Genomic DNA, 13,928 nt, shown 5'->3' with positions numbered 1-13,928 from the left:
GTCCGACGACGCCAGGGAAAAGATCCATTCCGAATTGTATCGTCGTTTTTTTTTTGCTAACCTCGTGCGGCACCCGGCTTCGCGATATCACGAGATCATGCGAGAATCCCATCTTGTCAGGCTTCAAGTTATCCGCTTGTCTCCCCCCGAACCACAAGGGTCGGCGTCCTACTGCTCGGCTACGGGCAATGAAACTCTGCTAAGTATTCTTTAAAAGTGCCGGCCCTATTCAGTTTTCAAAGGACGACTTCCCAGATGGTTCTGTGTAACAGATCCATCTGGCGGGTCAGGTTAGTCAGCTACAGCGCTCCACGTTTAACATATGGGGTGACACATGTGCGTGTAGACATTACCAACACCAAGAATGAACTGGCCCTTCACGCCTAGGACAGGAACTAGAACGATAACTAGAAGGAGGACACAGGTTGTCCTAGGCTGTCTGTCCTAGGGGCCAAGGTCCATCTGGGTCTGTGTTCCAAAATGAGACAGCTGTGAGCACGGCTGGCGCAAACGCCATGCGACTGCTATGCCAGTCAATATAGGGTTGACTTGTCAGCATTCCCGGGTAGGAGAATATCCAACACGTATGGATCCACGAGAGGGCTTTTCAACAAAAAAAGTTGAAAATCCTTTTTAAGTCTTTGTTCCCACCACAACCATGACTATAAAACAGCTGAAAAATGTTCACTGTATGAGCTTGAGAACCTGTGTATTTTACATTTACATTTACATTTTGTCATTTAGCTGATGCTTTTATCCAAAGCGACTCTTTCAGCTGAGTAACAATGTTTATCAAAGAACAAGAAGAGTGCATGATAGAAGACAGTAAGGTTAGGTTTTAAAAAAACATAAGAAAAAATAATCCTAGTTATTGTTCATAGTGCTGGGCGTAACGGGAGCTTTGTTACGTCTTTGTCTATCAATTTGTCTATCATTTGTCTATCATCTTTCGTCGTTTTCCGAGACAGCTGTCTGTTGAAAAGTATGTTGACCTTTCTGTTGTGTGTGTTTCAGGTTGTCTGTTGACTGCCTGGACTTTGGCCTGATCATTGATGGGGCTACTCTGTCTGCAGTCCTGAAGACCAGCCAGGAGGGCACTGGCCTTGGCAACTACCGGGAGATCTTCCTGGAGATCTCTCGCAACTGTAGCGCAGTGCTCTGCTGTCGCATGGCTCCCCTGCAGAAGGCACAGGTAGGTAGAACCTCTGAAATCACTGTGTTGGAATAAACAGCCTTGTGTCTGCAAAAGCTCTTCATTGGCATAATTGGTTTTTGATTGGTTTCATCGTGAAACCTGAGGATTAAACATACTCATATATAATTTTCTAAAACATGTAAACCTTCCAAGGGGAGGTGCAAAATGTTTGTGAAAATGGCCCATTTTTGGAAACAGACCCTCTCAGTAGCTGCATTTACATGGACCCTGATATTCGAAATAATAACCCAAAATAAATAATAAATAAAAATGCATCATGTGGTGTAAACCTTTTGATAATCCGCTCAATAGGAAATGATTAGCGCCTAATAACCATGTAAACGCTTGATCCAATTGTGTCTCTCTGTTTGGAATAAATATATTCTTTCTGCGCATGTTTGCCTCACGTGGGGGCAACATCTAAGCTCTTTGACGTTGTGAAGGAGTTTCTGGGGAAATTCCCAAACTAAATTCTCTTTATTGGTCTTTATTGGAAGTTTAACTTTAGCTAAAATGATGGTGGAATGTCTTTATTGGAAGCTTAGTGTTGGCTAAAAGGGTGGTTGAATGTCTTTATTGGAAGCTTACCGTTAGCTAAAAGGGTGGTTGAATGTCTTTATTGGAAGTTTACCATTAGCTAAAAAGGTGGTTGATGGTCAGTCCGTGTAGTGAATGTCCAACTTGTTCTTCTATCACATTATCCAAATGAAGATGTAAAAATAGTCAGTTTTGACCATTTAGTTTAGTAGTTTTGTTTTCTATCCGACTTGGACATTAGTACACAGACCATAGTCGAAGGTTGCTGGTCCCTGGCTAGCTGGCTTTACATTATGGCCGTGCATGAGCAAGGTTGAATGGCTTGAAACAACGTGTTGCTGGGCACAGTGTTTGAGTTTCTGTGCTTCTTCATTAATAAACAGAATAGGTGGCGAGTGCAAGAGTGTAGTCAGGGTCTCTCTGGGCATCATGTCAAACAAGTAATATTCTGATTACATGCTCTGGGCCATGTAAACGCTTATTAAGCATCTATGTAAACGGTTGATTTGAAATGTCCAATCTGAAGGATTTCAATCGGGTTGAGGAAATAATGTCCATATAACCGCAGCTAGTGTTATTTCAACTGCATTGATTGGATTGGCTGATTTTCTTTTCCCCCCCGTAGATTGTGAAGCTGATAAAAGCATCTAAAGAGCACCCCATAACCCTGGCTATCGGCGATGGCGCCAACGATGTCAGCATGATCCTGGAAGCCCACGTGGGCATAGGTGAGCTCCTTTCAGTTTCCTCATCGATGCTAAGTCACTGCTCATCTCACTGGATTTCGATTTGCGGGGGGAAGTCCATATTGACCATGTCTCCTCACCGATTGGGTAAAGAAATGTAACGGGACCGTCTTGTGCCCCCTCAAAGGTATCATGGGTAAAGAGGGTCGCCAGGCGGCAAGGAACAGCGACTACGCCATCCCAAAGTTCAAACACCTCAAGAAGATGCTACTGGTCCATGGCCATTACTACTACATTCGCATCGCCGAGCTGGTCCAGTACTTCTTTTACAAGGTACTCCCAAGTCTACGCACACACACATTCAAACCGCTCTATCGACATTTCCCAAAAAAAATAAACACTTTGAGTTACAAAGAACCAGATTTCTCAGCTAGACTGACAGATTACCGGCCGTGTGAATCACTGGTGCCACGCGATTCTCTTCGGGAATCATGGCTACGATGAGCGGCGTGGGCGGCATGCACATAACAAGCGATGCCCTGCCAACTGATTCACTCGTCCTCTTTTTTTCTTTCTTTTGGCAGGCCAGCGGTATATCCAGCCCACTCACTGGGCTTAGAACACAATCTCTACATAAACAGAAATGTGTAGATGGTACCATTTTTAGACTCGCCCCAAATCTCTCTCCACGTGTACTTGTCAGCTTATCTCTTTCTCTATCCCCTCTCTCTTGATCTCCCCTCCAGAATGTGTGCTTCATCTTCCCTCAGTTCCTCTACCAGTTCTTCTGTGGGTTCTCCCAGCAGGTAACGACACCATCACCACAGTGGGGCTCCGTTCGGGGTACATGTGTACACTTACAGTCCCCGGCGTTAATCGGCTTTATACAGCAGTTGTATCTGGTTTTCGAACTATATTGAGATGAGCTTTGAGATCCTGATTAGGGATGTTCGATATTGGCTTTTTTACCGATATCCGATATACCGATATTGTCCAACTCTTAATTTCCGATACCGATATCAACCGATACCGATATATGCAGGGTTTCTCCCCTAATTATTATAATTTCAGGTAATTAACATATCTCTCGTCGTGGAATTAACATAACATTATGCATACTTTTGACAATAAATAAAATAAGAATTAGTTCTTACTTGCTTGCCCGGGTAAGTAAAGGTTAAATAAATGTTAAAAAAAAAATTTCATTTTTTTTTAACCGATAGGCCTACAGATATTTTCCGATATTAAATTTTAATGCCAATATCTGCCGATAATATCGGACATCCCTAATCCTGATCATTGTCCATTGTTTGTTTGTCCCTCCGTTTGTCCCTCCGCAGCCCCTGTATGACACGGCGTACTTGACGCTGTACAACATCAGCTTCACCTCGTTGCCCATCCTACTCTACAGCCTGTTCGAGCAGCACATCACCATGGAGACGCTGAAGAGGGACCCCTCGCTATACAGGTGAGGTTAGAGAAGAGGTGTATCTGACTGACCCGCTAACGAGGATAGTTCGTCAGATGATGGAACACATTCATCTGTACAGTACGCCGTGTTTGTAATTAGGAACAGGTCTCTTTAGTAGAAGAAATTAATAGAATTGGACTATATTGTCCAAGCAGGTTGGAAAGCTGGTTGTCTTTGACCACAGGAAAAATGTATTATGTAATAATATGAGTAACTCACTCGCATACTATACATCAGTACATTGCGACAACCACACATGGCTATGTACAACATATGTATAACACAGTGGTATACAACTTAAAGGGCCTACCTGAATAGTGATAAGCCTATACTTAAATTCATCTTCTGGTTGCGCTAACAAAAATGTAGCCTTTTATTAAAAAAATCTGCACACACATTGGACCAGAAAAGCATTACTGTAAGTAAGTGGTGAGTCTCTGAACATAAACAAGGAAGTACATGGAGAGAGAGAGAGAGAGAGAGAGAGAGAGAGAGAGAGAGAGAGAGAGAGAGAGAGAGAGAGAGAGAGAGAGAGAGAGAGAGAGAGAGAGAGAGAGAGAGAGAGAGAGAGAGAGAGAGAGAGAGAGAGAGAGAGAGAGAGAGAGAGAGAGAGAGAGATGTGTGTTCTCTAATTAAGCAATAGCTCAGGACAGGCCGTGATATGTGGTTATTACTGTATATCACAGCTAAGGGTTTGTGTCGGGCCAACAACCCCTTAGCTGTGAACTACAGTATATACCATGGCCTGAAGTGAGGTATTGCTTTTATAAAATGGTCAAGTATGGCAATATGACAGTTATAGACACATTATTGCTAATTTAATGAAAGTGAATACAAGGAAATAGGTCCTCGTGGCTGCCTGAACGTGTGAAATGGTTGCTGTGCAAAAAAAGAAAAAGAAATTGCTCTGCTAGTGAGAGAACGGTGACAGCCGCGATGCTATCCTTATGACAATATAGCAGCTGCCAACTTAGCATAAGAAGCTAAGTATAGAGTCTGAGCTGTTCAGAGTGCATTCAGACCAAGCTGTCAATGACCCAACATTAACTGATGTTATGTACCAGGAGCTGATCACTCCTGTGTCACCGGGCATGCAGGTGAGGGCTGCCAATTAGCCAATTAGTGCTGATTGGTTACCTGCTGGGAGCTTTAAAGGCAGACCTAGTAACACACATGCAGTGTCTGTGCTTAGAGAAAGAGCTGTCAGGTTCTTCCAGTCCTTGTCCGTTGGGTTTATATTAGTACTTTAGTTTACATTTACATTAATAGTTCCTTGAGATAGTAGCACTTTGAGTTAGAGCACGGGGTTTTGGTGTTGGTTTGCACATAGGTTGCGTGCCCTTGAGCCAGGGTCGTAACAGTTGGGCGCTCGTCCGGGATATTTACCCCTAGAAATTTGTTTGGTGGTTTTTTTTTTTTGTTACACGGGGTGTCATGGTATTATGGTTTGGGTGGTGTTCGTTACATATGGTGTAACGTGGGGGCTGAGCCATTTCATCAAACAGGTGAGTATGCCGTATTTGTTTGTAATTTGATGTGACTACTTATGCTGTTAAAATATATAGTTTAGTGGGCACCATATGTAGATAGGGACATTATTTTCTGGTTGTTGGTTAGCGTCCTGTGCACCACGTACTCCTGGGGCGGTCAATGAAATGATTGGTATATGATCTTTGACTGGTAGCAGGTGTGGTTGAAGAAAGTTAGGTCTACAGGGCATTAGTTTAAGGGTAGGTAGATTAGGGCGGCCAGAAAACACAGGTAGTGTGGTAGGGCTTGATTTAGTGTTTCTTAGGGTAGACATGTGGTGGGCCGGTTTTGACTGCAGTTTAGACGTAGAAGCATATGTAGTCATATCAGGTTAGAAGGCGCACCTGTTTGGATTTGTTTGTTGGATTTATTTTGTTTGTTTGAGTGTTTGGTGAGCATACCTGGTAGCACCTAACACCCTGTGTGTATGACACGTCTATTTGGGGTGGGTGTGTTTTATTTTTATGTTTTTTTTGCGTCCTAGAAATGTGCGCTCCGTAGCACACATTGCCACCGCGTCCCTTTATGGTTATTATTAGTGGCTTTGGCATTCTTTATGGTTCTTCAGTGGTTCGTCGTGGTTCTTTAGTCGTTCTTCAGTGGTTCTTTAGTGTTTCTTTAGTGGCTCTTTAGGTAGGTTGTGTGTGTGCTAGGGTGCTTTTGGCAGCTTTTGTGACTCTGAAGTGAACGGGTTGTGGCGCTGGTGCAGGAAAGATGGCTTACATTAGGGATTTTGTTGATCTCCCTTCGCATGACATGTTGGAGAGGTTTTCCAAAGAACAGCTTCTGGAGCTTGCTGTACACTACAAGGTGGAGCTTTCTCCCAGTGAGAAACGGTTGAAGCCAACTGCCTTGAGTGCTTTAAGGGTGTTACTCATTAGAGAGCAGGTGCTTGTGGCGAGGGTGGAGGAGCCTCCTTTGTCTGACGTGTCGCCGCTATTATCTGGTGCAGAGGGTGAGTGGAGGATTAGGGAGTTGGAGTTTAAGGAAAGGCAGCTAGAGCGGGAGCGTGAGGAGAGGAGAGGGGAGCGTGAGGAGAGGAGAGAGGAGCGTGAGCTTAAGGAGAGGCAGCTACAACAAGAGCGTTACTTGAAGGACTTAGAGCACGAGCGTGCGCAGAAGGAGCTTGATTATAAGCACGCTGTCTTGCAGGCAGGTGCTCTGCATCCAGAGTCACGTTCCGGTTTTGATGTAGGCAGGAATATTAGGATGGTGCCTCCATTTTTTGAGAAAGACGTGGAAAGATATTTTCCCCTTTTTGAACGGGTGGCAACCACATTGAAGTGGCCTGATACCGCCTGGACACTGCTGCTGCAATGTGTTTTAGTTGGTAGGGCACAAGAAGCCTACACTGCTCTGTCCCTTGAACAAAGCGCTGATTATGAGCTTGTTAAAGCTTCCATATTGAGGGCTTATGAGTTGGTCCCCGAGGCCTATCGTCAGCGTTTTAGAGGTTATCGCAGGTCGGAGGGACAGTCTTATGTTGAATTTGGAAGGGAGAAGGAGAACCTGTTTGACAGGTGGTGCACTTCTCAGAAGGCAGAGTCAAGAGAGCAGCTTAGGCAGTTGATTCTCCTAGAGGAATTTAAAAGATGTGTTCCTGATACCGTTTCCACACATCTAAATGAGCGTAAGGTATCGAAGATAGGCGACGCCGCTGTCTTCGCTGATGAGTTTGTGTTGACACACAAGTCTTTGTTTTTGGAGGACTACCGTGTTGAGTCCGGGGATAGGCGTCCTGTTCAGGGGGGCCGTTTCCCAAAACCTGTGTCTGCTGGTCAGTTAACTTCACCTCCTAGGCGGGGTGGTTCTGCTGGTGCATTCCCAGAAGGGATTATCTGTTTCTACTGTAAAGAACCTGGTCATATCGTTGCTGGGTGCCCGGTGCTTGAGCAGAAAAATTTCAGAACCGTGGCTCTGGTAGAAACCATATGCAGAACGCCTATGCCAATGTTAGATGGGGATGTGGGAAGTATCAAACGTGTGGACAAAGAGCTCGAGAGTTCCTCAAGGTTTATGATGAATGGATTTGTTTCCCTGACTAATGCACTAGAGTCCAAACAGGCTATAACAATTTGGAGAGATACCGGTGCTTTTCAGTCCCTCATTCTGGAGGGGGTTTTGCCGTTTTCAGAAAACTCTTCTTTGCATTCCGGTGTTGTTGTTCGGGGCTTTGGGGGTGGATTTGTGGATGCACCTTTGCATGGGGTCACGCTCAATTCTCCCTTAGTTTCAGGCAATGTTGTTTTGGGGGTATGTTCTCACATTCCCATAAAGGGGGTGTCCTTCATTCTAGGGAATGATTTGGCTGGTGACAAAGTGTTGGCTACTCCGGTTGTAACTCCCATTCCTGTGGTTTCTGAGGTCTCTAATGAGCTGGCACAGAAACATCCAGGAGTGTTTCCTGGGTGTGCTGTGGCACGAGAAATGTCAAAGGACAAAAGTGATGTTGTTGATACTTCGACTTGGGACATTACACTTAGTGACACATTCTTTGTTGAATTAAAATGTGTACCTGTTGAGAATTTTGGAAAGCACACTGTGGATGTACCTCTGCATAATGATTCTCTTGATTGTGGCTTTGTGTTAGGCCCGGTGGTGAAACCAGAGTTGACATGCGTGCCGGAGAAGCATGTGACAGGAGATGATATGGCAGCGCAGTGTCTCAAGGTCTTCCCAGCCTGTACGGTGGCTGAGGCCACGAACGAATTGGAGGATGAGTGTGGGAAGGATGCTATGAGAGGTGCTGTTGTTTCATGTGACACCGTTCTAGTTGGAGAGGCTACTAAGCCTGACTTAGGCTGCCAGCCTTCCCACAGTAGCTCTATTGTTCCTAATGTTTTACTTATGGGCAGGGATGGTCCCAGTATGTCAGTTGATGATTCTGACATTGATCCACATGTCCACACTGATTCTCTGCCATGCACTAGGTGTGATGGTCAACCTAGTTACCTGTGTCCTGTGGAGCAGGAGCCGCCTTCGCGACCTGGTCTGTTGAGTGGCAGCCATTTTGATTTTGATCAGGACAATGTTATTTTGGGTGACGCCATTTTAGATGGTGTTCCAGACGTTTTTGTGACTGTCGTACTGCCATGTTCCCGGTACGCTGGGGCTGTACCTGAGGCGGTACATCCTACTCTGGATGTTCACGGTTTGCAGTATCCTGAACTGCCAGTGCCAGGTGGGATGGATATGGGCGTGGTGGTGGTATCAGTGATCTATGGTTTTTGTTGTGCTGTGTTCTGTTCTGTTGAGCGCAGTTCTCAGGTTGATTTTGGTTTGCAGTCTATTTTTGACAGATCGGTATCGGTGGTCGTGTTCGACAGGGGCCGACCCGCTATCGCTGTTGTGGTAGTGGCCCTGACAACTAATGGGTCACAGTGTTTTTTTTTTGTTTTTGTTTATGGGTTGTTGTGTGGTGGTTGCCTCTGGGGCAACCAGTTTGGTGGGGGAGGTGTTATGTACCAGGAGCTGATCACTCCTGTGTCACCGGGCATGCAGGTGAGGGCTGCCAATTAGCCAATTAGTGCTGATTGGTTACCTGCTGGGAGCTTTAAAGGCAGACCTAGTAACACACATGCAGTGTCTGTGCTTAGAGAAAGAGCTGTCAGGTTCTTCCAGTCCTTGTCCGTTGGGTTTATATTAGTACTTTAGTTTACATTTACATTAATAGTTCCTTGAGATAGTAGCACTTTGAGTTAGAGCACGGGGTTTTGGTGTTGGTTTGCACATAGGTTGCGTGCCCTTGAGCCAGGGTCGTAACAACTGATTAGACTTGCTAGCTAATGCTAACGTAACAATGTAAGAGAATAGCACACAGCCTAAATAAATAAAACATTTTATTTTGTTTAATTTTCAAGAACCTGATGCAGAGCGGATTAAAAACGTATTATTCCAAAAAGAGACTTGAGACTTGATTTGGACTCGTGACTTGATGTCCTCTAAAGAGAATGCATGGTCCTCTGGGGAAATTACTATATGGCTTAAGGTGGCTATAAATACGTCTTTACTTCAAGTACAAAAGTTAATAAAAATAAATGTCTTCAGCGTGCGGTGGCGACCTCGAACAGGGCCCTAAAAAATGTCCAAGGTTTTCTGAAAAGTTGGCAGCCCTGATATAATAGATGTCATAGCCGTGGTATATGGTGTGATATACTAAGGTTATGAACCAATCAGATTGCTTGATTCGAGCTACCCATTTTATAAGGAGCTACGTCTTTGCCTCACAACCAGGAAATCATTTGTGGGTAGGTTTATATGTTTTATCTCACCATAACATGTTCACATTTAAACATTTTGAATTTGGTCATGTAAAAGATGTGTGCTAACTAGTAAATGGGCTACAACTTACATTTAGACTGGTATGGTCCTTTAACCCCAGTTCATGTGGCCTCATTCAGGATGCTGACTGTGGAAGGGATCGCCTAGGACCTTGTAAATATCTCTCTCTCTCTATCTCTCTCTCTCTCTCACACACACAGGGACATAGCCAAGAACGCTCTCCTCCGCTGGCCCGTCTTCCTGTACTGGACGTGCCTGGGCGTGTTCGACGCTGTCGTGTTCTTCTTCGGTGCCTACTTCCTGTTCGACAACACCACCTTCACCAGCAACGGCCAGGTGAGCCCCTTTGTCTCCTCAGCGGGGCGAGCGAGGCGAGACGTCAATGTCAGTGGATATAGAGCGTAGCCCCCTGCCGCTCGGCTCCTGTGGGGGTATTAGATGTCTCCTTTAGGAGCGATATCGCAGGATAATGGACACAGACTGTAAGTGCTGTCCTTTTAAAGAAACACCCACCCATCCCCCGTTGGATCCCTTCATTAGGTTAGAGTGTAGTGCAGTGATACCACTCTGCGGCTCTTAAGTCCTGTTAATTACGGCTCCGTGGCGGTCGAGGTTTCAGTCCCCAGAGGCCCTCGCTCAGGCCGGCCAACATCGGACCTCCCCCATTCATACCGACAACAACGCAATAGCATCTTTCTCTGTACCGTTGAGTTGTTATCATATCAACTGTTTTTCGAATGCCTTTGGTCTTGTTTTTTTTAAGTTAAAACATCCTGGAATTCATTTATTTGTCCTGATTCTTTTTTTCTCTTCTTCTCCTTCTCCCTTTTTTTCTTCTTCTGCTCCTTTTCTACGCTTCCTCTTTCTTTGTTTTGCTTCTTCTTCTTCCTCCTCAGCTTATGACCACCAACACACAGATGGTAAGCCTGTCTCTCTCTCTCCCCCTCCCTCCCCCCAGCTCTCTTTCTGTCTCTCACGCCTCTTCTTTTTGTTCCTGTCGTACCATTTTATTAACCTTTTTATTTAATTATTTATTTATTTTCACGTTTGACCGTCTCCATCCAATTTCATCCATTCTCACTTCAAGCTGTCTGTCCACTCTCTTTTTCAGTATTGCATTATTCCCCCCCAGCCTCTGCAATGCCCTGAACCCTACATAGTACCTGATCTCAAATCCACTAACATAGTAGACAAATTAGATGCCCCCCCCCACCCCCAACCCCCCCCCCCCCCCTCTCCCACATATTATCCTTGTGTTTCGTTGTGGTAGTATGTAGAATGTAACATGTAGACTAAAGATTCAACATGTGTTTGTTTATATAAGTGTACTGTATATGAGTGTACTGTTTTATGAGTGTGTGTGTGTGTGTGTGTGTGTGTGTGTGTGTGTGTGTGTGTGTGTGTGTGTGTGTGTGTGTGTGTGTGTGTGTGTGTGTGTGTGTGTGTGTGTGTGTGTGTGTGTGTGTCTGTGCGTGCGTGCGTGCCTGTGTGGCACTAAAAATGTGTAACTGTTTGTTTTAGTTGATTTCAATTGTACTACTACAGTATTTATAATGCAAGTATGATCATTTATAATGAGTCTTTTTCATTCCAACTGACTCATAAACGGTTAGTTGAGCTGTTTTATTCTCACTAAATAATTTGAGGACGTCGAATGAAAAATGTTGATACTGGCCAGTCCGGCCAGTCCATACCTAAGCAGGAACTGTATCTAATAATAACCATCTAATAATAGTAGATGAGATCATAGTAAATTAGATAATCGTAGATGAGATCATAGTAAATGAGATCATAGTAAATGAGATAATAGTAAATGAGATCATAGTAGATGAGATCATAGTAAATGAGATCATAGTAAATGAGATAATAGTAAATGAGATCATAGTAGATGAGATCATAGTAAATGAGGAAATAGAAAAAGAGATAATAGTAAATTAGGTAATAGTAAATTAGATAGTAGTACATGAGATAATAGTAAATTAGATAATAGTGAATGAGATAATAGTAAATTAGATAATAGTAAATGAGGGTAATAGTATAATAGTAAATGAGATAACTGTAAAAAAAAAATCGCAGGAAATTCACTGTATTGTTTTACAGATTACCTTTGTTTTTCTACATTAAGTGTAAATACCATAAAAATACAGTAAATTACCTTTTATCAAAATATTAACCATTAAATAAAGGTTGTAATCTGTAAATGTATTTGATTTTACTGTAATTTGACAGTAAGTATTTGGAAACCATTGATGCCAGACATTTACCGTTTTCTTGCAGCTTTTTTTCTTACAGTGTAGGCTCCAGTGATATTACCTCTACACAGTAGATATGTGTGTTTGTGATCATAGAGGTGCACGTTAGTGTTACGTTAAATGTGGGGAAAACTGTGATTTTGCACATTTCCAGGGATATAGATTCCCCAACAAGTTACGAATGACATCTGCAGTGAGAGTTATGGTTAAGATAAGGGTTAAAAAGATATGGAGAATTGAATCAGATTTAGGACATAAACCATCAACTGTTCACTGTATTAGAGCCTTATTAGAGTCTCACATTTCCTGACCTGACTGTGCACACCTCCCAGGAAATGTGAAAAAGCGCCCTTTTCCCCACATTCATCACAACATTCAGGCGGACACTATCCATAGATGCAGGATGAAACGTTGCCCATAATGAATACCGACCTCTTCCTCCATGTCTTCCTCACAGATGTTTGGGAACTGGACCTTTGGGACGCTGGTCTTCACTGTATTGGTGTTCACCGTCACACTCAAGGTATGTAGAGTGTATGTCAGTGCCCTGAAGAGAAAAATCTCATGATTACACCATTACATAATCCTCCCTCGTGTTATTGTGAGCGAGATTGCCGGCTGTGCATATGTGCGCACGAGCCCGCCTGCACGTGATAACCCGTGCTCCGTGTGTGGCATAAAGGACCGACTGCACTAGTAGTAGCAGCTTGGTTAGCATAACAGGAAAGCCTCCAGGCGGAGCCATTGACTTGATTGACTCGTGTGTGTGTTTACGATGTGTTTGTGTGTGTGTTACAGCTTGCCTTGGACACGCACCACTGGACCTGGATCAATCACTTCGTCATCTGGGGGTCCCTGCTCTTCTACATCATCTTCTCACTGCTGTGGGGAGGCATTATTTGGTATGGTGCCCAGAATGACCTTTCCTCTAATGCCATCATCGGGCCAAACTTTACATTTTCAAATGAGTCTATCTCCAATAATTCAGTAGGCGCTCTCTCTCTCTCTCTCTCTCTCTCTCTCTCTCTCTCTCTCTCACTCACTCACTCACTCACTCACTCACTCACTCACTCACTCACTCACTCACTCACTCACTCACTCACTCACTCACTCACTCACTCACTCACTCACTCTCATATGAATAGATGAATGCCTTGCCTTCTGTTTTCAAACGAGATACCCACACCTACAAATCTACACTACAGACTGACTGCCGGCATTCACGTGAAACTAACTAATGAGTATTATTGATGCGATCGATTGCATATTCTAAGACCTTTTCCAATGGACCGTCTCAATGTAAACGATAACACGCGCGTACGCCTCCGCGACTCATGTTGCTCGTCACTGGACTCATCCGGGATGATAGTGTGGGTAAAATGGGACACTGGGCAGTTTGCTGACGTTGTTGTTTCACTGCTGCAATCCACTGTGTCAAGTTGTTCCTTTAGGAAAACATCCAACTTTTATTTCTGTCGGGAATTCTTGTCGGGAGATGACAAAAGAATCGATGAGCAGGCACATTTTATCGAAAGGATCTCAAGATATAGCATAAGATATTCCTTTATTGATCCCCTTGGGGAAATTCGGGTGTCATAGCGGCATGGGGGAGGGGGTGGAGGGAGGGGAGGTACAGGTATGGGCAGAGTAATAGTAGAAAGACATAAATATAGGCAATACAATTTTATCTGAATAAAAGAATATTAGAAGAATAAACTGCATATTTGCCAAGCACTATAAATCAATATTTCATCAGACTATAAAATGAGAAGAAGGTCCGCAAAGTATCAGATATAAAGAAAATTCCCATATTTCACTGGTCCCATGCCTTTCAATAAGTAAGAGTAACAATAGTAAATGAGATCATAGTAGATGAGATCATAGTAAATGAGATAATAGTAGATGAGATCATAGTAAATGAGATCATAGTAAATGAGGTAATATAAAATGAGATAATAGTAGATGAGATAATAGTA

The 13,928-nt window shown here is 43.7% G+C and overlaps 1 protein-coding gene across 1 annotated transcript in view; it reads left to right on the top strand.

The window, feature by feature from the left end:
• atp11a (ATPase phospholipid transporting 11A) overlaps positions 1 to 13,928 on the top strand; it is a gene marked incomplete at its 5' end in the record, with an annotated part of 128,968 nt that overhangs the window by 112,088 nt on the left and 2,952 nt on the right. The window contains 8 exons of the mRNA XM_084311493.1: positions 1,015 to 1,192; positions 2,358 to 2,460; positions 2,606 to 2,751; positions 3,165 to 3,224; positions 3,759 to 3,886; positions 9,901 to 10,036; positions 12,410 to 12,475; positions 12,751 to 12,854. Coding sequence (XP_084167619.1) covers positions 1,015 to 1,192; positions 2,358 to 2,460; positions 2,606 to 2,751; positions 3,165 to 3,224; positions 3,759 to 3,886; positions 9,901 to 10,036; positions 12,410 to 12,475; positions 12,751 to 12,854 — 921 coding nt within the window. The remainder of the gene's footprint in view (positions 1 to 1,014; positions 1,193 to 2,357; positions 2,461 to 2,605; positions 2,752 to 3,164; positions 3,225 to 3,758; positions 3,887 to 9,900; positions 10,037 to 12,409; positions 12,476 to 12,750; positions 12,855 to 13,928) is intronic.

Source organism: Notolepis coatsorum (genome assembly GCF_963971535.1).
Source record: "Notolepis coatsorum genome assembly, chromosome: 3".
Classification (NCBI taxonomy): domain Eukaryota; kingdom Metazoa; phylum Chordata; class Actinopteri; order Aulopiformes; family Paralepididae; genus Notolepis; species Notolepis coatsorum.
The sequence above is the reverse complement of the archived record's forward strand: the minus strand, read 5'-3'. Positions and strand labels throughout refer to the sequence as shown.